The 25,951-nt window shown below is 40.9% G+C and overlaps 1 protein-coding gene across 3 annotated transcripts; it reads left to right on the top strand.

The window, feature by feature from the left end:
• Positions 1-728: 728 nt before the first annotated feature.
• Positions 729-15,270, top strand: ppp1r13l (protein phosphatase 1, regulatory subunit 13 like). Of its 3 annotated transcripts, none has more exons than XM_051397554.1 (13): positions 729-950; positions 7,706-7,768; positions 7,879-7,988; positions 8,380-8,959; positions 9,671-9,760; positions 9,935-10,023; positions 10,380-10,752; positions 10,842-11,308; positions 11,861-11,998; positions 12,805-12,938; positions 13,156-13,322; positions 13,982-14,175; positions 14,272-15,270. In XM_051397554.1, the coding sequence occupies exons 2-13, from the start codon at positions 7,732-7,734 to the stop codon at positions 14,305-14,307; spliced, it is 2,415 nt and encodes an 804-aa protein (XP_051253514.1). In that variant the 5' UTR covers positions 729-950; positions 7,706-7,731; the 3' UTR covers positions 14,308-15,270. The 3 variants fall into 3 exon arrangements, with proteins under 3 accessions (XP_051253514.1, XP_051253511.1, XP_051253513.1); XM_051397551.1 differs by having other exon boundaries at positions 732-950; positions 9,668-9,760; XM_051397553.1 differs by lacking the exon at positions 729-950 and adding an exon at positions 3,759-3,848 and having other exon boundaries at positions 9,668-9,760.
• The last annotated feature ends 10,681 nt before the right edge of the window (positions 15,271-25,951 follow it).

Here is a 25,951-nt window from a genome sequence, read left to right as displayed (position 1 = left end):
TATTCCCTCTCTTAGACCTCCCTAAATATTCGATAATGTTTGGCCATTGATCTTATTTTAACAGCAGCATGAATAAGAATATAATGACATTTTCTAGTTATATATATATATATAATGTATAAGATATCAGGTGAAACAACAGCTACTGAATATACAATATACTTTAGAGTCATAACATACGGTCTACATATCAAACATCCACCACAACAATGTGTATTTTGTTTTTTGTTTAGTTTTTTTGGTATTGAGATGTTTGTAGCCTACCACCTTTATATTTTATTAAATAATAAAATAAAAAAAACATAGTTATTTAATCGTGTGTTCATATAAAGGTTGGTTATATTTCATGTTTATCATTTAAATGTATAATAAAACATATATTTTATAGTTTTTTGCATAGTGTAATTTTTTATTTTATTTTAGTGTACGTTAATGTATGTTTTGTATGCTACTGGATACTTCAATTTCCCTCAGGATAAATAAAGTTCATGTCTATCTATATATGATTACTTAGATTTCTGTAGGCCTATACAAAAGTGTGTTATATCTCCTGAGGTAATAATACTGTAGTGTGTGTTATGTGTTCCTGTAAGAAATTACGCAACGTGTAAACTACTTTTTTATTATTATCATTTTATTGCATTACAAAAAAAAAAAAAAACAGTCAAAGTAAAAACTGCCAGCTCAGTACGACGGTATGCTTCACCTGGACCAGCTGTGGTAGAAACACCTGGCTCGGGTTACAGCAGTGGAGACAGCCAGAGGGGCTGGACTCTAACAGCCCAAATAACTCAGCTCAGTATGCAGCGATGACTAAATGTCTGGAGCAACCAGCGCTACAGAGAAACACAGACGAAGCAACCCAGCCTCAGGAAGACAGGAAACTTTGTACAGGGCTCAGCTTTACCTCTCGAATATTTGGGACGGAAGAACGGCTCTCATCTTTTGAGGTAAGGAAGTTTTTTGTATTCGTCCCATAGCACAGCCTACGTGCCTATCAGCGTGGGAAATACTGTGTGAGGTGAAGACACATAGTTTTATTATGAGAGATCGTGTTTGTGTTGTGCGGAGTAGTGTGTGGTTGGTGCAGCTCTTTGAGTCAGTTCGTGGCTCCAGTTTAGTAACAAACAGTCATGAAAACGCCTTTTTTTTTTAATGTTGAATAGGCTTTTTCTTTCCATGGTTCATTGTGAAGGGTCTTGAATGCGAGGAGGAGCTTGTTCTCAAACTAATGAAAATCAGATGTTACCATCCCTGCCTGGCATGCCTTACAGTCTACAACCACAAAGGAAAGCTTAAGTGCACCCGCCAGCTGCTGGACATTGACAGACTCATGTGCATCCTGTACAACCCCACACTGACAGGCATATACTTTACAGCCAGTGATACTTACTAGGACCTGTAGCCACTTGTGACTTAATAGCGATTTAACAGTGATCTAATCTGATTAAATGGTATTTTATGATCTTTTATGTGATCATTTTGTTGGATGTTTGCCATATTGTGACAGTAGACAAATCACATTAATGGTGATTTTAAGTGTTGTTATTTATTTTATTTGAACAGGGACAGTGCACAATAAAACATTAACCCTGTATATAACAAGTAGAGATGCATTGCACCAGGTTTTCCACCCATAGTCCCTGGGCAGGTAAATGGAACATACAATAAATTAAAATTCACAGTTGTGCAAAATTTCAATTACAAAGTTATGAATACACACATTCCCACATCATTAAAGCAATTTAAAACAATTTACCCCCCTCCCGCCAACTTTTATAAATAAATATGACCCCCCCATCAAACACACACACACACACACACACACACTCATAAATGGTTACAAGTTTGCTGTGACAGCATCCAACGTTTTGTGTAACATGAAAATGCACATGTAATCAGCTCTGTTGGAAGTGAAACATGTGCTGTTAAGTTAGAAATTCATATGTGTCAGTTATTTGCTGGACTCATTTGCAGGGTTGCAAACAAACTAAACCTTCCTGTCGGAGCAGGAGTTGGAAGCTATCCAGCTTGTGCTCTCTTGAGCTGGGTCTCAATAAACCAGCTCGGCTGCATTGTGTGATGCACTTGCTGTAACCTGTTGCCTATATATAAGTGCTCATACTGTCACCAGAACACCTGTAATTTAACTTTCTACTAAGTGATTAAAACTCTTGCATGCACACACATGCCAGGCAGGTATGCAAAGTTGCCTTACTTTTTGGTAATGGTCCTGCTTTGTACTCTTTGTACCTCAGCGCGAGCACGACACACTGCAGGTATTAAATGGAGCTCGCCAGAAATGTCTGTAATGTTGTGCAGCACTGAGAGATTCCTGAGTCACATGCTGGGGAGAACAGTGTTGCTCAAGAAGTGCAGAGGATAGCTGGAATAGTGCGAGTAGCCACTATGCCAAAGGAGAGCCTATAGCATCACGAACCAAACAACTTGTATTGCATAGGGATTATTTTTTAATCACCTCAGAAAATATCCTTTGGTTCACAAAAGGTTTACGTACTCTCAGTGTCTGCTAGGACTGATTGTTATCCTCAGCTTGAGTGGATCAAAACAGGTGCATTGTTTAAGGCTGTTGTCTTTGGCATTGACAGTTGCTGTCAAGAATAGAGTGTGTGTGCAGATTTATGTAGGCACAGCATTTCAGTGACTAACTAGGTTGGAGATGCAGGTGTAAGCATTATAAAAATAACTACTTTGGGTGGGGTTTTTTTGTATTTGAAAAGCTTACAATTGTTTTAGTCTGAAAGGGGATGACATGATTACAGCCAGGTTTGGTAGGTCATATGTCAGGCAGGGAAGTCATCACTCAACGGTTGTCACATTTAACTGAACAGCTCATGCAGCTAAAGGAAAAACATCAATACAGCTAATTACTTAATGACAGTTTGGTCAAAGTTTTATAAGCTATAAGATTAGGCAGATAGGTACTGAAGATGAAAACCCCAAATTAACCAGATGATCTCCTTCCTAGATCCCTGATGTTTTACACAATAATTACACAATACGTCTTTCTTGTATTTGCACAATTAGCCATGGCCTTAATCTCCAAATGCCAACAGCCCATTTCGAATGATTCCCATCCTATCACATGAGATAGTGGCAAGCCAACATCAACATTACATTCGATGTTATCTTTGTTGGAGGAGTCCGGGCACGAAAATACCTTCAATGGACTTCAGACCAATGATAAAATAAATCTTTTAATGTTGCTTTTTATATACAGTATATCTACATATACACACTATAATCACTTAATTGTATAATAGTTCTATGTGTATCTTTGTTAAGTTCTGTTATCCTTGTTTTTAGCTTTACGTCTATTTTAGTTTCTATTTGTCTGAACTGTGTGAAAGCAGAGAGTCATATACCATATACCACAGCCCTGTAATATCATAGCTGTGGGGATCAGTAGCAAAATAATTTACCTGTGGGACGTAATTTGTTTATATTGTCTGCTTGATGACATACAGCCAGACCTTGGTTGTAGGACTCCACGTCAAAGAAATATGAAAAGTAGGCCACAAAGGGAAGTGTTTGGTCGTGTCAGAGGAATTTGTTTTATCATTCAGTCTCAGCCACAATGCCTGCCAAGAATGAGAAACGGAGACAATGCCAAAAAGATCTGGAGGAAGGATATGGAGGAGGGACAAATAATAGTGGGGGGGGAGATTCCTGGATGGAAATAACAAGTTCAGCAGAAACTGGAGACTCATTTCGAAGAGTAATCTGGGATTGTTGGTGAAGGACATAAAAGGAAAAGGGAAAGAGGGAGGGACTGCTTGTCGTCTTGGTCAGACACACCCTGGCATTCTGCAAAGCTATTGATTATTGTATGTATCCTATCTCCTCTCTACTTCCCACAGGATCTCTGCTTTTTTGGGTATCTGTTAACAAAGTTCCCAACTTTTTAGAGTCTACTATGCGGAGGTAGCCAGTAGTTTTGTTAAGTACTCCTTTAAGGTTTCGTCTTGTGGTTTTCGTCTTGGCTTTACCACTCGAGAGAGCTAATTGTTGTTTGTTAAAATTGGTAGAACCAGCTGACATTGTAATCAAAGCAGTGGAAAGGAACTGAAAGAAAGGGAACATGAGGTTTTCCAGGAAACTTCTCTTGAGAAAGTAACCCAAGTGTGGCAGCAGATCAGCAAGCCTAGAATAGAGGACAGCACCACTGCAGTGGCCACAAGCTGTCAGTCCACATTACATTTTCAGATGATTAATGTCTGTGTGATTCAATACTTAAAGACAAACACCCCTCTATATTGGGTGTGTACTCTAAGGTGTAACAGTTGCCTCACATGATAGTCTATGTGACAACTCCTTGGCTGTTCCTAAAAAACTTTTATGGAGAATATAGTGAATATATTCTCTGTATATACTTCTCTTCTTGAAAACATCATTTTACCAAGTCTGGTCTGTGCTGTGTAGTTTACTTTAGCTTATTTGCACAGTCATAAAGTATGCTGATAAGAAAAGCAAAGGACAACGAGATGCAAATTACCAACAAAAGCTGTCAAGATAAAGAACAAAAACAAGAAGATTATAACAAATATATCACCATGGCAACGACAAAATAAGATGATAGAACAAGAAATATAAAGTCATAAGGGAAGTCAGGTAACACCCTTGGTTCAGTTTATTAATCTGTGAATTAACCCTTTATAATAAAGATGTTAGTAACTGATGAGAAATGTTTTTAATTATATTAATTAATAATTAATATGTACTTATTGTTCACATGCAGCACATTTCTTTCAGTTAAGTCACATTAACACATTGAAATAAGGCTTAAGTAAAGAGAAAAATAAACTTCCCAAACAAATCCACAAATATTTACTAGTTAAAGCAACATTATGAAACTATTGTACCTTAAAATAAAAGCTTCAAAATCATTTTGCTGCCACACTGACTTGTAATAAGGTGAACGGCGCCTCTTTCATTCACATTCTGCACCTCGAACACCCGCCTGCTCTCTCACTTTGTAGGTTGAAGGGTCCGATCTCCCACAAGAAGTGCGAAACAGTTGATGCCACTACTTCCCACGCCACTAACTATGTCACTGATTTTTGGTGAAACATAAATGATAATCATATTTTATGGGTGTTTGGTGTACAGCTGTTCCTATTTACAGTGGTGTTGTAGTGGAGCCAAAACTAAAAAAAATGATGTTAACCAACACAGTAAAAGTTTCAATAGAACCAGTGAAGAGAAAACAGAGGATGTGCAACGCAGAAGAGTGTAACAGGGAGGGAAGGGGGTGGGGTGAATGAATTGCAGGGCAGGAAGGGGAGAGTTCAGTGAGTGAGCCACCCGACCTTTGTGAGTCAGTGAGAGTGTAATCTGTTGTTGTGCGAGCTGTTCTTCACAAAGATAAGCGTCCCTGACTGTGTGTGAGGTGAATGCCTTACTTGGAGGAGTGGTGAGGAATGTGAGCCTGTGAACAGCCCTGACTGAAACATGACAATTGCGACAGTACAGCAGAGTACACAGTGTGAAGAGAACAGCTATTATTTGACTCTGCTTGCACACTTCAGACTGATGACCTTATATAACACATGTTTTCCTCTAGACCTGGCAAATGTTCAACTGGTGTTTTTTTGGGGGGGGCGGCTTATCCAGTAACTGAGAAGGATGTGTATAATCTAAAGTCAGTTGAGGCTGGTCTAGTTTTAAAAGTGCATGATTAAAGGTGGCAACAAAGATTAACGCCTCCACCTCCCTCTTTATGCCCAACTTAAAAAAGAAGTTCATGTACAGAAAATGATACAATATGTAACGTAGCAAAAAGGGAAATAATACCTTCCTACAAATCTTTTTTTACAGTGGCCTCTGTGTATCATTTCTTGTTTTCTGTTTCTACATAATTGAACAAGATACAAAAAAAAAAGAAGCTTTGGAGTTGTTGGATCATGTATTTTTTTCATAGTTTCAGTCTCACAGAAGTACAACCTCCAACAAATGAAGGTTATTCTGAAAAGAGATACGGTATCACTAACCCAAGAACTTGTAGGTAAGGCCTGTTAAGGCATAGTGGGCTCAAGGGAAAACAATCATTTGTGTCATACTATAAAAACAGCAAACTGGTGACACAGTATACAATAGTTTAGGAGTAGCCATGGGTTTTTTTTAAGTTAGAAAATTTACCAAAATAGCTCAGAGAAATGTTGAGTGGCCACAGGCTGATTCATCAGTGACAGTGGATTCCTTGTTTTCCACAGGCCGAGACACTGACCTCACTTTCTGCACGTCTGTGTGACTATGCTTACATGGCCATTATTAGTTCAGTTTATGTTTGTAAATGAGGTGCAAGTGTGTTAAAATGTCCCAGCACATTTGGATAAACATATGATTCAACTGCGGATTTTGAGATTTACTATTTAATTAGCACATATTTATAACATTTTAGGTTTAGACGAACATGGCATTAATCTTATCCACATGTGCGAAACTTACATCAGGACTTACTGTTCCCTTTAAAATGTCATGAACTAAAGGTTCTCCACAAAATTAAAGCTTTACAATCCTTAAAAGAGAAAGACGCACTTAATGTGGTGTATTTTATGTTCATGAAGAAGATGCCACAGAATCATTTTCACAGTTCATGAATTTGATGCACATTAGATGCTAATATGTCCCTAGTACTATTTACTTCTTTATATTTTACCTTTAAAAAATGTGTCATCCATACTGCCCAAAAAATACAAGCTTGACAATTGATCTGATTACAGTCTTACAAAGTCTTTATTTACTCAATATTTGACAGCTATAGTTGTCAGACGGATCCAATTAATGAGCAGAAATGTTTCAGTATGAATTCATTTGCAGATATGCAGATATTGTAAGTGATAATCAGGCATGTTCTGGTAAACAAAGCTCTGAAATGACTGTATTTCTGAAGAAAACCTTAAAAAGTACAACCCTATTTTGTAGAATGACAAAAAGAAATTAACCTTGAACTTTGCATAGCTTTTTGTCAGTCTGTACTAATTGACCTGTTGGCATACACAGCTGTCTGGAGTATTAGTATAATCTGTCATCCACTTCACTAGCTGTATACTGCACCTGTCTGTCTGAATCTGGCTTTCAAACAGACCAGTCATATGTGATGTTAAGCTGAAACACCTGGCACCACAGATAATGTGGTTGAGTCAGCAAACAGGACAGACACTGCAACCTGCTTTCGTAAAAATGGCCTTCACAGGGCTGTGATTTCATTGAGTGGCATGACCACATAAGTCACTCCAAGCATTGACAAAATTGTCAAACTATGTGGAAACCGAGGCTTGTTCAGACAAGAAGGGCGTTCAGGTTATGTGTTCCAAGAAAACTGGCTCCTTATCAGAGCGTCTGAAAGGGTAAGAAAGCTTGGAGCCTGCAGAAGGAGAGAAAAGGTAGGGTTAAGCATTTTCAGTTTGAAACCACAGCAAGTGTAATTTTATTACATCAAGAGTTAAAGACTGGACTGGAATGGAATGAGAGGAGCCTAGAGGGCAGAGAACAAAGCCTGTTCATACGAATCCTTGTGCTGTTACATTATATCATTGGCTGGAGCATGCCTATTTCCATAAAATGTCTGAAAGTGCTGAATGGGAATCCATCTCATGCAATCGCGAAACTATTGTCAGCTGAAAGTGGTGTGAGACTGTTTTCCTAACAGCTGTGGAATTTTTTTTATTTTTATTTTTTTCAGGAGCCAAAAGCTGCTACCTCACAGCCATGAGTTCCCAGACAAGCTATGGCAGCGGCTTTCTGTGTGAGTTCCCACAAGTCCTTGATTTGTCTCTTTGGCTCAGTGTATATTTGTGCACATGGGACTATTATCCTTTGCTAATTGTCTGTTGTGCTTATGTGATTTATATTCAGTCCAGACTATAAATGAGGACCTGAATGCATCGCTGGCTACAGCAGATGAGTTATCCAGAGAGTTCAACTCCCTGCTGAAGGAGGCCTCTTCCAACGACAACAACACTAAGGTACACACAAACCTTCAGCACTGGTTTCCTCCTTTTAGCTGTTAGTTTGCCACAGTTTGTAGTTTCTAAAAGTGTGCATACACGTGAGAGTGCTATTAGCTTCTTAAAAGATAAAATGTGTATGGTTTACCTGTTTATTTTCTAAGCTAAATGTGTATCTACTACTGTTATTTCCCAAAATGTAAACAACAATAATGGTGTTGTTAATATTCAACAACATATTTCTGTGAGACTGTCAAAGACCCTTCACATTTGTGCAGTAGTTATTGAATGCCAACAAGATACATAAGTATTGTTTTATCTTTGTTAAATTTATTGAAAATGTGTAATAGTCATTCCTTATATTTTTAGAATAATAACTGTATTTATAACAGATACATTTTCCCCTTAGACCAGCTCTACAAATTACAGAGAGAAGCCTCTGTCCACCCAGCTGTCTGACACCTCCATCACTATTAGAGAGTCAAGTGGCAGCAGTAATGGCAGCTCCAGCTCCCAGTCTTTCTCCTCAAGCTCAACAACTTTGCATCCCGTGGACATCATCTCCAGCAATAAAAAAGCATCCTCCTCCTCTGTCTCCTCCATTAGCCCACTCTCATCCCCCAAGATCCACAGGGAGGCACATTCTCCACTTCCTCGAGCTGGATCTGAGAGCTACTCGTACAGCCAGCAGAGCCCCAAGCACTCACCTCACACCCCAAGACGTAATTCCCCTTCTAATTACGACAGGAGCCCACGAGGCTCAATCAGTTACATCGAGAGAAGCCCCTCTCCGAGCCCCACAGCTGTTTCTTTTGACCAGTCATCTCGGTCTGGCTCAGTCCACTCCTCTGGCAACCTGCTGAGCCCTTATGACAGCAGTCAGATGGGCCGCAGGTCGCCTCGGCCAGAGAGAAGCCCCTCTCCTTTGTCTATCAATTATCAAATGTCCAGCACGCTCCCGCGAAATTTTGGCAGTTTCAGGGAACCTGGTAAGTGACAGTAGTCATTCAGCTGTGAAACAGTTAGATGTTATTTGTGGGCCAATTAAACCCATCAGAAATATTTCATTATTATAAATTAACTACATTCCAACTATAGTCAAGGTGGGAAACTACCTGAAAGATTGTCTTACTGTATGTGAGAGAACTGGGTAACTGGGTAACTATTCATAATCAGTGTTGATCCTTTTTCTAAGGAATCAGGTGTTTGTTTTGTGAAACATGGTATTAAGAAATGGTATGTCATTGGAGCAGGTATGATCAGAAATGCTGCCAATCACAGTTCAGTAATCGCTCTATTGTTATGTTAATTGTTAATTAAACCAGTCTGGTTTTCTTTTTTTTAGAGGTGGGTGTGAAGCTCTGGAAGCTTTAGGTGTAACTGACTGTGACAAAAAATCCTACCAATGGGTTTCATAGATATACAGTAGAGTAATGTTGCTAGTTTGACCTTCGCTTTTTAAACATTTTAACAAAAAAAGCTCTGAAAATGCAATCTAATAATTTAATTGCTCTGGGTTTAATGCCACAGTGCTCTTTCAGAGATTCCTCAACTCTACAAATAAAAAGTCTTGGAGAAATACTGGCCTGTAAAAAAAAGTTATTTTTAAGCTTCCTTTTGTAATTTGTCCCTCTTTCCAGCACTCTTACTCTGTTTTTGTGTTTTTTTTTTCTTATTATTTTTTCACTCTCACCCAGAAGAGGGTGTGCAGTGGCAAAAGAGTCCTGGCAAGTGGAATGAGACAGATCTGGACGTGTCCTACGAGAGGAAACCTCACCACACCTACGACAGTTGGTTGATTTCTGCTACTTTTTTTTTTACAACTACAAGTTTTTACAACTTTCCTATTTTGTTGTGGAATTGGTCCAGGACAAACAATTTAGGCACAAGACGTAAGAGGCACTGGTGCTCTGCCTGTACTGTATGTGCTCTCTGTTTTCTAAATTAACACTTTCCTGTTACAGAGACAGAGTGGCTACGGCCGTCTGTGCCAAATAGTAGCTGGAGAGAATCCAACCTTGATGGCCCTCCTCCAGCCCCAAGCCCCAAAAAGGTGGGTGGTGTTACCAGAGAAACAGTCACAAAGGAGCTCAGGGTGATTTGTTTTTATGGCTTATGTTGTGGCTTCTTGAGACACCACAGTCAACTAGCTCTGTGTTTCAAAGATAAGAACAGCATGAAGTGACTAACAGAATGTAGGTGTGGGGATAGGAGATGGAATTTGCAAAGATGACACAGCTTTCACTAGCTTGAACTCAAAAACAATCATAGCATTTATCCCTTAAAGATTTTAAGGAGATTTTTGGCCTCTATGGTACAGAAAACCATCAAAACTGCTAAAAGTAGTGTGATTCTCCGCCAGCCCTGGAATTAGCATGAATTTATCCCTCTTTTCTTATTTCTTTTCAGGATGGTCGCTCTAAATCTCTCCAGTTTTCCCATGGCTCTCTCCCCCGTAACACACGTATATCAATACCTCCAGATGTTTCGTCCCCATCCCACTCCCCTTTCCACCCTCAGCCCATCATTTCCCGGATCTCAATTCCTCCAACATCTACCCAGTCCCGTCAGCGCAGGCCCATCCCTCTTTCTGTCATCATGCGTCTCCAAAACCCCCACTGGGGAGCGATGTCAACCCACCACCCCAGAGCCCTGGGAGGAGAAGGTGATATGACACCTTACCTACCAGCTGTACCCTTCCCAAGGGAGTTCTCCAATCACCCTGTATTCCACCCACAGCAACACCCACCTGAGCTGAGACAGCCAGCCATATACAGTGATGGTATAACACATTTAACACTCTCTACGTTCACAACATCTCTGTTTAACTAACTGTGCATTACAAATGTGGTTTGTTGTCCATCGTTGCAGTGCTGAACCCAGGGGATATTGATGCAGAGTTAGAGCGGATCAACTTTGTTCATTACATGCCTGTGATTTCGGAGACTCCCAGCTCACCAGAGGGCAGTGTGAAGGTTGAGCAGAGAGTACCTCCAGCTCCCCGGCCCCTCAGCCCCACCCGGCTACAGCCAGTGGTGGCTCCTGAGGCCCAGAGCCAGGAGATTCCTAACCTGGAGGAGCTGCTCCGAATGCGGGCAGAAATCCCCCGGGCCCTGAAGAGACGGGGCTCCGTGGACCAGTCACAGCCCCTGAAGAAGGCCTCCCATTACCAGCCGAACCAGTACAAAAATCTCATCGACAAGCTTTTCCGCAGGAAGGAACGTCGCCAGAAGGGGGAGCGAGGTAGCGAGAGCAGCAGCTCTTCAGACGGAGAGGAGAGCGCTATGCCTCCTGCACCCTTTCCTCAAACATCTACACTGATTCCCCACGACTTCAGAGTAAGAAATGGGCTTAGATGATAAATGTGGGGATGAAAAGGACAACAGATGCAACAAAGGCAACAAAGAAAAACATAAATGATTAGAAGATATTACAAGTTGTGGTCAATGGCAGCTGTATTTAGATACAGGGTAACTGGAAGAACTAGTATTTACGATGCAGTTGTCTCCTATTTTAAAGTGCATTGACAGGCAGCTTAAGAGCGAGTTCTACTGAAGATAGTCATCCATTTTTCAAAGAGGGGTTGCGATGTTATGAAGAAGGTATTATCTCTGTTGGCCAGCTTGTAACACAACTAATCCAAATGTAGTATATTTCCCAGATACCCAAGTAGAAATAGCTTGCCCTAAATACTTGTCTATCGACTGATTTACCACTATTGAACCAAAGATGGCAAGAAGTAGGTTATAGTTCTGTTGAAAGCTTTTGATATACAGTTGGATATAAAGTGGCTTATGTTACGTTTTGTTTTAACTAACTGTGACGGACAAACGTTCTCTGCAGTCAAGTGTTTTACTTTATATGAGCTTGCATCCTGTTTGTCGCTTCAGAGCTACCATTCCATCCTGCGCCGGTCCAACCGGGAGCGCAAAGGTTCTGGAAAGCGAGCACGGCTCAGCCCGCTCGTCCTGCTACTGGACGGAGCGCTGGTCGGAGAACTGGAGACAGTGCAGAGGGCCGTGCAGGAGGTGTGTGTGTGTGTGTGTGTGTGTGTGTGTGTGTACTAATACACATACACCTAATTGTATACAGTATACTGACACTGCCACTTCTACTGCTGCTACTCTCAGTAATAGTTATAATGCCTAGAATACTAAACCCATTGCACTAATAATTATATACAAATAATATATATATATATGTTTTAATAAACAAGCAAAATGTAAAAAAGGGTAACATTGATTCAAATAAACAAATTCAAAACGTAAAGACTACCGACCATTGTTATATAAAAACATAATCTATTGAGATTATATAATTAAATAAATAAATGAGTATAAATATTTACAATTTATACTAATTCCACACATCAGCAGCCTCCATAAATACATTTTAAACTCATTCAACCAGTCTGAATGAAGACAGTAAAGTGCCAAAGTTGGTGCTCCAGCTTTGGATGTAGACTTTAAGAAGCACTGGGAAATGTTATATTTAACTTTCATTCTCTCAGGGAAGGTTTGCTGAGCTTGCATTCCCTTATTCAACACATCCCTGCATCTTCTTTATACAGAAATACATTTTCCTGGTAGTTTCTCATGCAGTAAAACAGCTTCCATTTCAGCAAGGTGGGGGTTGGGTGCTGGCTCAAGGTGATCCTGACAGTAGTTCCAGAAAGAGGATAAAGTGAATAAAGCCAGTTACAATTTACATTTAACATCACACTTTATTGATATGTACAGTAAAGGAATAAGAATATCTTAGAGCTGAAGTTCTTGTAACGTAAGTGATTACAGTTCAGCTGATGAATCCTCTCTGTGTGAAATGTTTTCCATAGATGAACGACCCTAGCCAACCCAATGATGAAGGCATCACTGCTCTTCACAATGCAATCTGCGGGGGCCATTACAATGTTGTTGATTTCCTGGTTCGCATTGGAGCCAATGTCAGCGCACCAGATAGTCACGGCTGGTAAAGAGTCACTTCTCTTCTCACGCATCTCTCATTGTATTTAGATTTTGTGAAAATCAGTACATTAAAAGTGGCATGTTCAGGTCACATTGAGACTCTCAAGGTGAAGGTTTTGCTAACAGTTTGGAGTTCATAATGTGTCTTATTGTAACATGTTTAGAACAGCAATCTTGTTTTTCTAGATGTATTTATTTACTGCCAGTTCTTTGACCCACAGGACTCCGTTGCATTGTGCAGCCTCTTGTAACGACCGTCCTCTGTGTGAGTTTCTGGTGAGAAATGGAGCCGCTGTCATGGCCATGACACAGAGCGACGGCGCTACTGCTTCCCAGAAGTGCGATCCTTACGCTGTCGGGTTTGAGGAGTGTGAGAGCTTCCTTAGGGGTGAGGCAATTACACTTACACATGTGCGCACACACACACACACACACACCTTATGACACTGCACTATTAAATACAAAAGTCATCATTGTAGGATGAATCATAAACTGATGGTTAGATGTGACAGGTTTGAGTTTAGTCTTCCATTAGTCATTCAAAACAATACTTATTGTGTTGGCAAACACAACATTCAAGCAAATAATATAGCTGATGCCAAAATACCCTTCATAATATTTAAGTTTACATTTGTGGGCCTTATTCCCATCTAAAGTAACATAGCAGGGAGATACAACAGATAGGGGTCTTTGTGTCTTATTCAAGGACACTGCAACAGGACACATTGTGAGGCAATCTTTAAACAATCTTAATTTTTAGCAGGCCGGAAAAGCCTTTGAAACACTGTTTAAAACACACTGAACTTGTGTGCTACATGTATTCACTGGTATACACTGACTTAGTAAGAAAATAAAGTAGAAGCAGTTTTAAACTACAGTGAAATATGAATTTTTACACATATTATGTAATAATATATGATATTATTACCTGTAACCATTTCAGTCAAGAAACACCACTTGCCTCCCTGATCACTAATTCAAACTCACTTTCTGGTACAGTAAGTGTTAGACGTGCATAGATATATCCTCCTTTCTTTGTAATACCAGGTGTGGAGGAAGCCATGGGGGTGGAGAACAGCGGGGTGCTGTACGCTCTCTGGAGCTACCCAGCTCAGGCAGCCGATGAGCTGAGCTTCAAAGAGGGAGACATGGTCACCATCCTGCAGAAACATGAAGGGTCGGATTGGTGGTGGGCCTCTCTCTGCGGCAGGGAGGGCTTCGTTCCAAACAACTACTTTGGGGTGAGATAACAAACAAAGCCTTCACCAGCTGATTTTTTTGCCATAATGCAGAAATAAAACATGAATGTTAATGTTTTTTGGGTTTTTTTTTTCCAGCTTTTCCCAAAAGTTCGGCCAAAATCTCTCTGCTGAGTGATCTCTCGATGATCAACCCTGGTCAAACTGGTGCAAGGACTGTCTCAAAAACCTCACAGTGTTGTTTGAAAGGACTGTGTCTGTGTGATTATGAAAAGCATGTACTGCTGCGGGGCATGAGAAATGTTTTTGATCCGTCAGTCAAGGAGAGTTGAAGGAGAGTTCTCAGTAATTCATTTTGGCCTCGCTGACAAGGATGAATCTTTTTAGAAGACTTGTACTGGCTCTGCTGTAGGATATTTTTTCTAGTAAGGCTACAACTTTGTACTCTGCTAAACCTTTCTGTCAAGCTCTGCCTGTTATTCCAAAGGTTACAAAAGGGCCATATTCCCCTGCTGTTTTGCTCCGCTGTGTTCCAGTCAGAAGTTGACATTTCTGACTCATTAGCTGGTTGGTAATCAAAATGCAAACAGTGGTTGTTGGTGTTCTGTCCACTCATCAGCGAGGTCAATGTAGCTGTATGCCGGCAACAAACATGACCCATGATTGCTCAATTTAGAAAAAGGGGCTGCTTCAGTGAGAGCAAAATCAATCTAGTCATTACTGTGAGCAGAGTTGTCTGCTGCTGCATCAAAGAAGTGAGTAATCAGGAGTTTCCATGGAACTTTTATTGTGTGAAGCAACTTTTTTTATTCTGTTGATGGATTCTAATTACAACCACATTCATGATTTTTCTAGCCAAATATTTTTTAAGAGTGATGTTAAATGTTTTCCTGGCTGTAGACTTTACATATTCGTTTTAATGACTCTCGTTTGGAAGAGATCCTAGGTTTTCTATGACCGTGAAAATTGGTCTTTTTGTGGATGTGTGTGTATTTGAATTAGTTTTTTTAATGTTATCAGTTTTCAGTGTAACACCTTTGTTGCTAGGGACTGCTGTGCACTAAACCTGTAACCCCTCCCAAGGGAGACACAGTGACCAAATGTTTAAATACAATACAATAAATACAAGTCACTTGCTTTTGGTTTCCGTTGAAATCTTTTGTCACAGTCGTATGTTTGTGGCTTCGAATAAATGTGAAATGTCCTTTACTGACCAGCAGATGACACTGTATAATCAAGTATGAATTCAGTATCAGCATAACATTTCATTAATACTACCAGCAAATATTAACTAATACACAGTAAAACACCATTTATTGTGGCTGTTTTGTGCAGTATCAGTCCTCTGTGTTGTGTGTTATATTAAACCTCCTTAGTACTTTGTTTCTTTGAAGTTATATTTATTCTCATGTTCTTTCTCCCTCTCCGTTTCTTTTACACCACAGAGCACCCAGGCGACTGCTGTGATTCTTAATGAATCAATTAGCTGCACTATTATGCACAAGGGTAATTACTAAAAAAACTACACACACGATTAATATTTTTTTAATTAAGTCTGACTCAAGCCTTTTGATCTGTAGACTATCTCTACCCCACTGGTATTAAGAAAACACCAACGCTTGTATGCTTCATCACAATCCCTGAGGAAGATTAGTGTCAACATTGTTTGAAGCTGACTGCTGTTTCTCTTTTAATGTTTTTTCTTTTTTAATTTTATGTAGATTATAAAAATATATGATGATGATGATGACATACACAGAGACAAACACATTCAAAATACACACGATGGTGTGTGACTGTGGTGAACTAATGTAGTGTTTCAGATTTTCTGGTGAATAATTTAGATGATTTAAGTGAAGTCAACTGCCCACTGGCCTGCGGCAGCATATATAATGTTCTGCTGAAACAGATCTCCTCTTGGCCTTGACTCAAGGGCCACAGCGAAGATAAGGAGCATACACTGTAAAATGCCCATGTTAAGTCTCATCTTTATTCATAAAACATTATATTTCTTGATCCAAGCCAACACCTCAACCAAGGAGGTGAGAGAATGTAACTCTGTGGTTTCATTCAGCAGGTTTCTAGGAAGAAAAATACAACCTGTAAAAGAGGATGAATAAGAGGAGTCTCTTCAGATTGAACATAATTATTCACATAGAGCAAATTAAATTACCTTCATTAAAAGTTTTCACATTTTCCATTAAGTAACTCTTTGGTTTAGATGATCAAATAGATAAGTGGCAGTCATTTAAACTAGTTCCCAACACTTGGGTCACAAGATGAGATCATTTTATATATATATATAGATATATATATCTATATATATAGATATATAGATATCTATATATATATATATTTTACTCATCTTGGTTTTTTTATTGGAAGAAGGGAACCTCTTGGTTTACTCCTCTGCTTTTATTCTTTGCTGCTCATAAGTCATAGATATTAAATCTATGATAAGAGGTGTTGAATAGACATAAAATTACTGCTATGATGAATATTTGCTGCAGAAGACATGATCTAAGGCAAATACAGAACTCTAATAATTACTACATTTGTGAATGTTTCTTGTTGAACTTAAAAAATAAACATTGCATTTCTCTGAGAACTATCTATTGCAGGTCTGTTGGATTGGATTGCTTTACATTATATGCAGGGCTTCCTATTTTTCTAATCACTGAGTCTCAGCCATGCTCCTGCCTGCAACCACAAATTCACATTTTCTTTGGTGCTGTGCGCCAACAAACATACAGTCACACTCAAGGCACTTCTTTCTCCTTGTTGCTCTTTGACAGCGCAGCACTAGAGAAAGAATTGTATCTGCAGCAGTAAAGAGTTTTTGTGCTGAACAGTGATTCTGTTCAAGCAGAACTCATTTGATGCCTCATTGAAACCCCATTATAATCACGATGGACCAAAATGAACTTTTATTGACATGGTCTGCAGCCAGCTGGTTCAGGGTGGCGGGAGGAGCACGGTTACTTGCCCAGTCTGCGGCGTGGTTGCACATTTTTATTTTTATCTTATTCACATTCTTCTCACTGTATTCAATTCTGCCTCACTGCCCCCGCCACCCTTACCTACGCACATACACACTGTGATTTCAGAAATGCCGGCCATTATCGGAGCCAGCCGCTTCGGCCCATCAGGGTCTGACAACCCCACTTGACACGACAGGCCAGCCCTCAACTGCTGCCGTCAAATAAACACATAAGAGTACTAAGAGCAGATGGGCTTTACAGACATGAAGTAAGGAACAGAGTGAGGCTATACAGAGAAATAGAAGGGGTGAGACAATGACCAAGCAGGATGGGAAAATTGAATGAAGAGAAATAAAGAGGGTGATAGAGGGAATGCAATACCTTTTTGAGTGCGCCACACAATTTTCTGTTTGATGGGATACCTGCCAGAAGAATGCAAGGATAATCTATAAACCACTCAACCACGTCAAATGTGCTCCATTACAACTGCAATGACTGACAGCAAGTAGAATCAGCTATTACGATCTGAAACCTGTTCTGATTGTGACAAAGAGAAAGAGAAAAAAAATCATAAAAGTAGGCGTCAGGTTTGTGTTTTTGTTTGTGAATATGGAGTTTAAATTTAAAAAAGTTTCATATCCATGCACACATATATTGTTGCAGACATGACTGGGATATACAACGCATCTGTCAACCAGGAGACCCACAGGTCATCAATGTTGTATGTTTTTGCCTTTTAAGTATTGAACAGACACCCCTCTCAGTTATACTTCTGAGGAGATTGGTTCTGTCAGGCCGGTGGCAGGAAAGTATCTTATAATGTGATCTCAGCAAGACCTGTGCTTCATTATTTACGGACAACAGAACAAGTGTGTAAATGTGTGTTTTTGTGGCTCAACATGGTTGCGACCACAGTTGGATGCAATCATACCACATTCCATGTCTGTTTTCCAGCAGTCCAGACCAGAACTGGACTGATGTCTCCCTATATTTGAGAGTATTGTATGTGACAGCCAGCAAACTGCCTTGAAGGGAGATCCTGTGTGTTTGTGTGGGTGTTTGTGTGTGTGTGTGTGTGTGTGGTTTCATCTGCGCGTGTGTGTGTGCCTGCATTTTTGCATGCATGCATGCTCCACTCTCATTCAGACACTGAGGTGAGCAGACAGATTTGTGGCCCTGCAGAAACGCAGAGCTTTACTGATATCCAGCCATCCCTGCATCAAGGGCACACGCTTACAATTGGGAAACAAACGAAATAAAATATTTTTAAAAAAGAGGAAAATCAGCCTGCAAAAATGTCCACTTTACTTCTGCTTCTTTCTTTCCCTACTTCGGCTATTCTAGCCATGCTCCCACTCTGTGCTCATGTGGAGTAATGAATAATAGAGGAGTGCTTGTCCTCCCTCGCTCCCCTAGTTAATCAGAGCTCGCCTGGCTGCCCTCTTCTCTGCCACTCCTCACTTTAATAAATCATTCAGGCCTTCAGGACAACAAGTCCGTCAGCGCAGGCTAAGCAAGGGCCATGCTGGTATAAACCCTGCCATCTTCTCTCACTACAACCTCCTCCTCCTCCTCCTCCGCTCCAGAAACAGGAACAGCCCTGTCTCCCTATCATTGTGTCCTTTACTTTTTCAGTTGTCCCATCTCTAATGTCCTCCAAATCAGACTGGCAAGGAGTCCCACTACATTTCTCTCCCTCTACCTGTCTCCCTCCCATGGGGAACCATTTCACTTAAGCTCTCACTCTGCCAGGAGTCGACCCAATGCGTAATGTTCTCATACCTCATCTCTTTCTCTCTTTCTTCCTTCTCCTCCTTTTTGCCTCCACTCTCTCTCTCTCTCTCTCTCTCTCTCTCTCTCTCTCTCTCTCTCTCTCTCTCTCTCTCTCTCTTTACCCTCCCTGTCTGAGCAGAAATATCTGTCTGGGATGACGTCACTTGAATGCGTCCCCAATGGATGCTGCTGCATGGAGGGTCATAAAAGGGATGGATACAAAAAAGAATTGCAGGATGTGCAAAGAGAGAACAAGTTTTACACCTAGTGACAACTACAGTTAACCATTTCACTGTTCAAGGGTTGCAGTAGCTTCATTTGCACCATCATGGTGCCTTTAAGCAAAGAAATGTATGGGAAATCCCCTTTTATTCCAGGAGCTGTTTTGTATCATGATTTGTTGCAGGGTTTTTTTGGTGTACCTACCAATAGTCTATGGTTCCCTATTTGCTTCTGTCTGTTATCTTCCAGTTAGTGAAGTAAATGCAGTTCCTGTATTTCCCCCATTGCATTCTGATCTACTGAGGCTTTTGTTTGTAGAGAAAATGATGAGGACGAATGTTTTCTTTGGCTGTATGTTCGCTGAACATCAGTGCAAAACTGTGAGCCAAGAATGAAGATATTCATTGGACAAACAAAACCCTGATGATTACTGTTGATGTTGATGTTTAGACTCAAGAAATACAACCAGTCAGGAAAAGTACAAGGACTTGTACTTGTACTAACCTGGTGTTCAGTTAGGGGCAAGCTGCAACTTCACGACTAGATGCCACTAAATCCTACACACTGGGCCTTTAAGAGTTAAGAAGACGTGACAATAATACATAAAGTAATTGCTCCTAAAACCTTAATGTATTTTCCCCATGTTTGTTTTGCTGAGCTAAACATGTCGGGAAGCTGGCAACACAGGTAAAATGCATCAATCTTAACATCTATATTGGTAAGACTGCAAACGAGCATATTGCCCAAAATGTTGGCCTGTTCCTTTAACAAAGGTCTATAGTCAGATTCTGGATCAGGTCTTTATTAATATGACCATCAAGGACAAATATCAAAATGGATTTGTGGGGCAAAAAAAAGATGATTTGAAAGCTTTCAGAAAAGCCTTTGTTTGCTCCTAGTGGAAAATGCTCTGTCATTCAATGTTATTCTCCATTCTTCTCTCCTCCATCCATCCACTCTCTCCCTCTTTTCTTTCTTTCCCTCCCTCACCCCCCTCCCTGCTTACCTCACTCCCTGCTTCAATATCCTCCCTGGGTATCACTGCTCTGTGCAAGCAACCTCTGCATCTGTCTCCTCTCCTCTCCTCTCCTCTCCTCTCCTCTCCTCTCCTCTCCTCTCCTCTCCTCTCCTCTCCTCTCCTCTCCTCTCCTCTCCTCTCCTTTCCTCTCTCTTCTGGGTGTTCTCAGCCTCTGTGAGTCCTTTACAGACAGACTGCCGAGCAGCAATTATTCTTAATCTGGTTCCATTAACCAAGCACCCCCCCCCCACACACACACACACACACACACACACTCCTACTACCTCCTTGGCGGGAGGGTATTAATCACTTTAATTGCCAAAAAGCATGAGACCCCCATCCCATCCGACATCTCTCGTCCTCTCTTTTTGGATGTCATCCCTCTGTCTCCTTTCTTTTTCTCTCTTCCCTCTCTCGTCCTCTCTCTTTCTCCCTCTGTCCCTCTCTCTTTCTGTCTGTCTCCCTTTCTCTCTATCTCTCACTACAGTAGTACACGAATGACTCAACTGGAGCTCTTCATCAAGGCGCCCCTCTCACTTTGCACATCTCATCCCTTTAAATGGCCACTCAAGCCTTTATTTAATTATTTACCACGATTTCATTACATGAAAATCCAACAGAAACTCTCAAAACTAGTACAGGCTTGTGTGTGTGCGTGTGTGTGTGTGTGTGTCCTAAAAACGCCCTAGCATGTGTGTACGCCCTGGTATTTTCTTGCTGTCTGATCTGATTAGTGGTTGTTCCACTGTCCCTTTCGAATGTTCATAACGAGGTGCTGTTTCAGTTCACTGTGAGGTTAATGAATAAAAGGAGGAAGATGTGGGCACATTTGCTGCATCTGCGAAAAACATATTAGAGGGCACCAGACAAAATGAGGGAGAAAGAGAGAGGGGACAATAGACTGCCGAGTGCAGAGGAGAGTTGTGTAATATTGTAATTTTGTGTGGTGACCTCAGTTAAAAAGTGCAGTCTGCTTTGTCGCTGTGAAGCACTCTTCATCAGGCAGCTCTGTTCATGGCTGATCAGACTTTTAAAATATGGATGAGACCTCAAATGAAGTATGTGTTCAATATTTTTGCAACATACCTGCTTCTGAGAACAATTTCAACAGGTTCCTTGAGAGAAAAGATAATAAAGAAATCTGTTTTCAGACATTTTGGCCTCATAATGGCACTCGAAGTAAAGGAAAGAGGGTAATCAAAGTAACTGTAATTTACCCACAGGGGTGTGAATGTTTGTATCAGATTTCATGGCAATCCATCCAAAAGATGTGAAGACATTTTAGTAAATCATGGTGGAGGAAAAGTCAAGGGAGTTAGTAAGATTCATCATCTGGGGAATTTACATTTCTGTATAAACTTTCATTGCAATCAATCCGATCGTTTGTGGGATATTAAAGTCCAGACCAAAGTGGTGGACCAACTAACAGACCAACAAGGCCATCCCTCAGAGCCAGTACGGCTAAAAAAACACTGTTTCTTGTTCTGAAGTGAGCTGACTACAACTTCAAGTATTAGACATTCTGTGAAACGCTTCTCCTTTTGCTTTTGGGTATTAGTTTTATGAACTTTGCCAACTATATTAAAGCATTTTTGGACTGATTGCAAACTGGCAGAAACATGTGAGTTACGCCGACTGACCCAGCAGCCACTAAATAACATATATAAATATATAATAATAAATATAATGGTGACACTTTGGTCTGTCACATTGAGCAGGTCGCTCCACAGTGAGTCTTTGTACTTACGTTGGTACCATCCAAACGTCAGTTACTTGTTTGATTCGCAATGTAATAAATCAAGGTTTGTTCTCAGCCTAGTGGTCGATTACATTACGTTTGTTTATTAAAGTTTTGTTAAATTAGCACGTTAAGCTGTTTTTTTTAATCTTTCAACCCCTCATCTGGTCAAGGTTCTTCTCCAGGTTGATGTGTTGTCTGCTTGCACATCCCTCATGATAATGGATGTTGGAGAGGAATGAAACTGACTGTGACTATGCCAAAGAGATGGAGCACAGATGAATAATCCTCTGGAAGTTCAGTCCTATTTCAACAGGCTCGAGTTGCCGAAGCAATCAAAGTTAGCCGAGCCGGGGGCAGTGTCCCATCAATAAAGTGGACAGGACTGTTACTCTCTGGGTGGTCACTTTCCTGAACACCCTTCATATCTCTCACGCTGTCTATCTTTTAAGTATCAAAGTCTCATCCCTTGTAGGCTTGAAATGTGGCTGTAAAAAGTTTGTAGTTTTGTCCTTGCTGCAGCCAGCTTGAATTATGTCAGTCACAATTGATTCCAAGTTTCCACAGCAAAATGTTTGTCATTATTCTCTGTAGTGTATGTTCCAGTCATAGTTTCACCAAAATATGCCTACACTGTTTTGTGTTACGCTATCACCTTTTTACCCAACGCACATACCAAACTGCTTGTTGTGTTATGTAACTCATTGCTTTTGTCCCACTTTACATTGAGATGTTACATGTTTACGTTGCACACAAATGCACAAATGATCACTATAGCAACATCAAGTGTCTTTTGGAAACAGTTTCCAGCGTCGTCTGTGCTACCACCAGCACGTTTTCCACATTTGGTCGTTCTGTACTTGCAGTATGTTTTCTAAATGCTGTGCATGTGCTGTCAAATTGATTAGGATGTCTTCTTACTTTGATTGTGTTTTTTCTATTTTCATGTTTCAGTGCCACCATAGATACCACTGTCATATCTGTGCGGTAGAAATGAAGCTTGAGTCAGCAGATAGTTGGCTTAGCTTAGCATTAACACTGAAAACAGGGGACACATTCGGTCCTCCTCTGGTAGCAGTGGAGTGGTTTGCAATTATCTGTTATACTTGGTCATTAATGGGTTCACCTGAAAGCCTTTCAGTTACTCTAGTATTGTAACAATCTTATGCTTCAATCACATTGCAGCTGCATTACTATCAATCCCGTTGCTATGATTGTAATATACGTGTAAAGTCTAACAACTTTAAAGCCAGCCTCTCCTCTTCATCCCATGTAATGCAGAAAACATCATTTGATGGACACTTGATTGATGAATGCGACGCTTTAATCACAGCTGTCTCATAGGTGTCATGGTGATGACACTGTGATCCCGCTGGAAGTATTTACTTCGCAACAAGCTGCTGTTATGACTTGTTGGTCCCCAAACTGTCCTCCTCAACAGTGCATCACTTTTTGTCCCCCTCACGGCTCGCCATGTAATCAATTTACTGGTACATTAATCTCTCCTCCTCCTGAGAAAACCTCTCTCTCTCTCTGTCTTCCCTTAGGTCTCTCTCCCCTGTTAATTCAGAAAGACCAGCACTCCAAATATAGAAAACCAAAGCAATCTCCAAGCATGTAAATGATGACACTTTCATCCATGATCACTAAACCATGCATCAACATCTGTGTGTGTGTGTGTGTGTGTGTGTGTGTGTGTGTGTGTGTGTGTGTGTGTGTGTGTGTGTGTGTTTCTGTTTGAGTGTAGGCTATTTATGTAAACATTCCTGCATGTGTGTGTGTGGGTGGTGGTGGTGGGGGGGTGATGCCTGACATGTGAATGTGTGTGGGTGTGTTCCTGTATCTCACGCTGAGCATTTCTTTTCTTATGTAAGATAAATAATTCAGGACTCCAGAGGCAGAGAGTAGAGAGGGAACATTCATGGAGAAAATGAAAGAGTCAAGAGCCCTGACTTTCTCCATGCATTGTCTTCCAGGGTGTACAAATGCTGCATTTCCTCTGGTGGCGCGTAAACCCCCAGCCATACTGCGACGCACATACACACAGATCAGCCCTCATCAGCTGTGTGCAGCCCAGACAGGAGATTGAGCTGCTGCATTTGCATTTTGCCCCAAAGTGCTTGGCACACAAACAGGATATCTTGTTAGTCCTTGTCTGTAACAAGGATAATAGATTACATTTTGCTAAAATATCGATATGTCCCCCAGGGCTGTTTCAAAACAACAACAACAAAAAAAACTGCAGGCTTAAGAGAAGAACATCCTGGACAACAGCAGCAGCATATGTTTTTGATATCTGAATTGCATGAATTCAATCTAAGCCAGCCACACAGATTCAACACTTTCTAGCAATAATTATGTTTTAGAACTCCTCTCCTGAGTGAATATTGGATTAGCTGTGTTTTCCCTATTGAGCAACTTACCACCCCAGGCATTCTGCTAACACTACACCACCCCCCTGCTTCTCTATCTCCTACATCCTCCCTGCAAGGTTTGCTGAGGTGGCCATTCATGTAGCGATGTTGCATCCTAAAGGAAAAAAAAACACAAGCTTACTTAAAATATCAAGCATTTCTCTCATTTGCCTGCAGCTTTTTCATCTCATCAAGAATGTTGTAATTGAAGTTAATTTAAAGTCTGATAACGCTGGTTTTGGCTAAAAAAAAACACTGCTGTGTGTGTGTGTGTGTGACCGTCTGTCAGCTCTTTGCAAGGAGGCTGTTGCCTTTTCACTGAAGTCATCTCAATCCCTGGTTGGTTAATTATTCTCAAATCTGCTTTTTTTTTGGAAAGGATAGGCAGGAAAGGAGATGCTCATTTAGAGACACCTCCAATCCACCTGACAGGGTGCAAAGTGGCCGACACCTGAGGGAGACAAGAATCCCTGTAATATTTGTCAAACGAGGTACGCACAATCAAAGACCTTTCCTTCTTTAAAAAGTGGTGGATCATTATGGCCTTTACAACAGCTAAATACTGTAGATCAGGGGTCTCCACCAGATGTTTTTCCCCTTGGATTTCTTGGTAAAATGTTAATTAAAAATTCATTAATTCAGGTGCCCCAGAATTCTTACAGTAGCCGCACTTCAATGCACAGATATACATTTGTGGCCCTGTGTTTATCCTATGTACTATCATTGGCTGACACACTTTCTATTTTACAAATCTTGCCGCTTGCATGTCAAAGTATTTCAAAAGATCACGTTTGGAAGCTGAAACACTGGAGCCATCGTGTAAGGGAAATTGTGCAGCAGGTTTTACAGGCTGTTTTGTGTATTCATGGTGAAACCTCTATCATATCGGAGGTAGAAAACATTGCTGTTGTGCTGTGTGATCAATATCGGCCTGACATGAACAAAGCCATGAATTGGTCTCACGCACAGGAAAGGAGGAAGAAAATAAAGACACGGAAAATAGAGTGATGGGGGAGGATGTGCTCAGACTAAAGGAGAGTGTATTGATCCTTGCTTCATGATTGACTGAGAGGCTGCCTGTCACTCTGGCAGCCAAAGACAAATGGAGCATCAGATGGGCAGCTTTGCGGCTGTGCTGACCGAGTGGAAAGAACCAAGCAACAAGAAAAACAAAAACAAAACAAAAACAGCCAAAAGGTTAAACCGTTTCTGGGGCAGGGGGATTCTAGCTAAGAGCAGTGCACCTCATTAAATACTCAGCGTAAGCCCTGTGGATTTCATTGATTGCTGGTGTCCAGCAATGCCTGAGCTTTATCCCGTGCGGCTTCCTCTGAAAGAGGCAAAATGAGCATGAGCCTGAAGCAGGGATGATTGTTTATGCATCTTGAGTCTATTTCTGACTGGAGATCTTAATGTGGGCTGGCCCGGGTGGCTAAAGTGGGTCATAGGGTGAAGCGGACATGAAAGGGCTGACACAAAGTGGAGTCATCCTTGCTGGGGGGCATCTCACTGCCTCGACTCGGGTATAGAAAACATCCACACACACACACACACACACACACACACACACACACACACACACAAAGCGACTGCATAACACCAACCCCCCTTTTTCTCCACCTCCCTCAGTTTTTGCTACCCCCACCTCTCTGTTTTGATTGCTGCCTCTGTC

Source organism: Dicentrarchus labrax, unplaced genomic scaffold (genome assembly GCF_905237075.1).
Source record: "Dicentrarchus labrax unplaced genomic scaffold, dlabrax2021, whole genome shotgun sequence".
NCBI classification, from domain to species: domain Eukaryota; kingdom Metazoa; phylum Chordata; class Actinopteri; family Moronidae; genus Dicentrarchus; species Dicentrarchus labrax.
Note: the sequence above shows the minus strand (reverse complement) of the source record. Positions and strands in the feature narration are given on the sequence as shown.

Coding starts and splice junctions, on each gene's coding strand:
- ppp1r13l (XM_051397551.1), top strand. CDS start 7,732: ATGAGTTCCCAGACAAGCTATGGCAGCGGCTTTCTGT. Junction 7,989..8,379: donor CCAACGACAACAACACTAAG/GTACACACAAAC, acceptor TTTTCCCCTTAG/ACCAGCTCTACAAATTACAG. Junction 8,960..9,667: donor TGGCAGTTTCAGGGAACCTG/GTAAGTGACAGT, acceptor ACTCTCACCCAG/AAGAGGGTGTGCAGTGGCAA.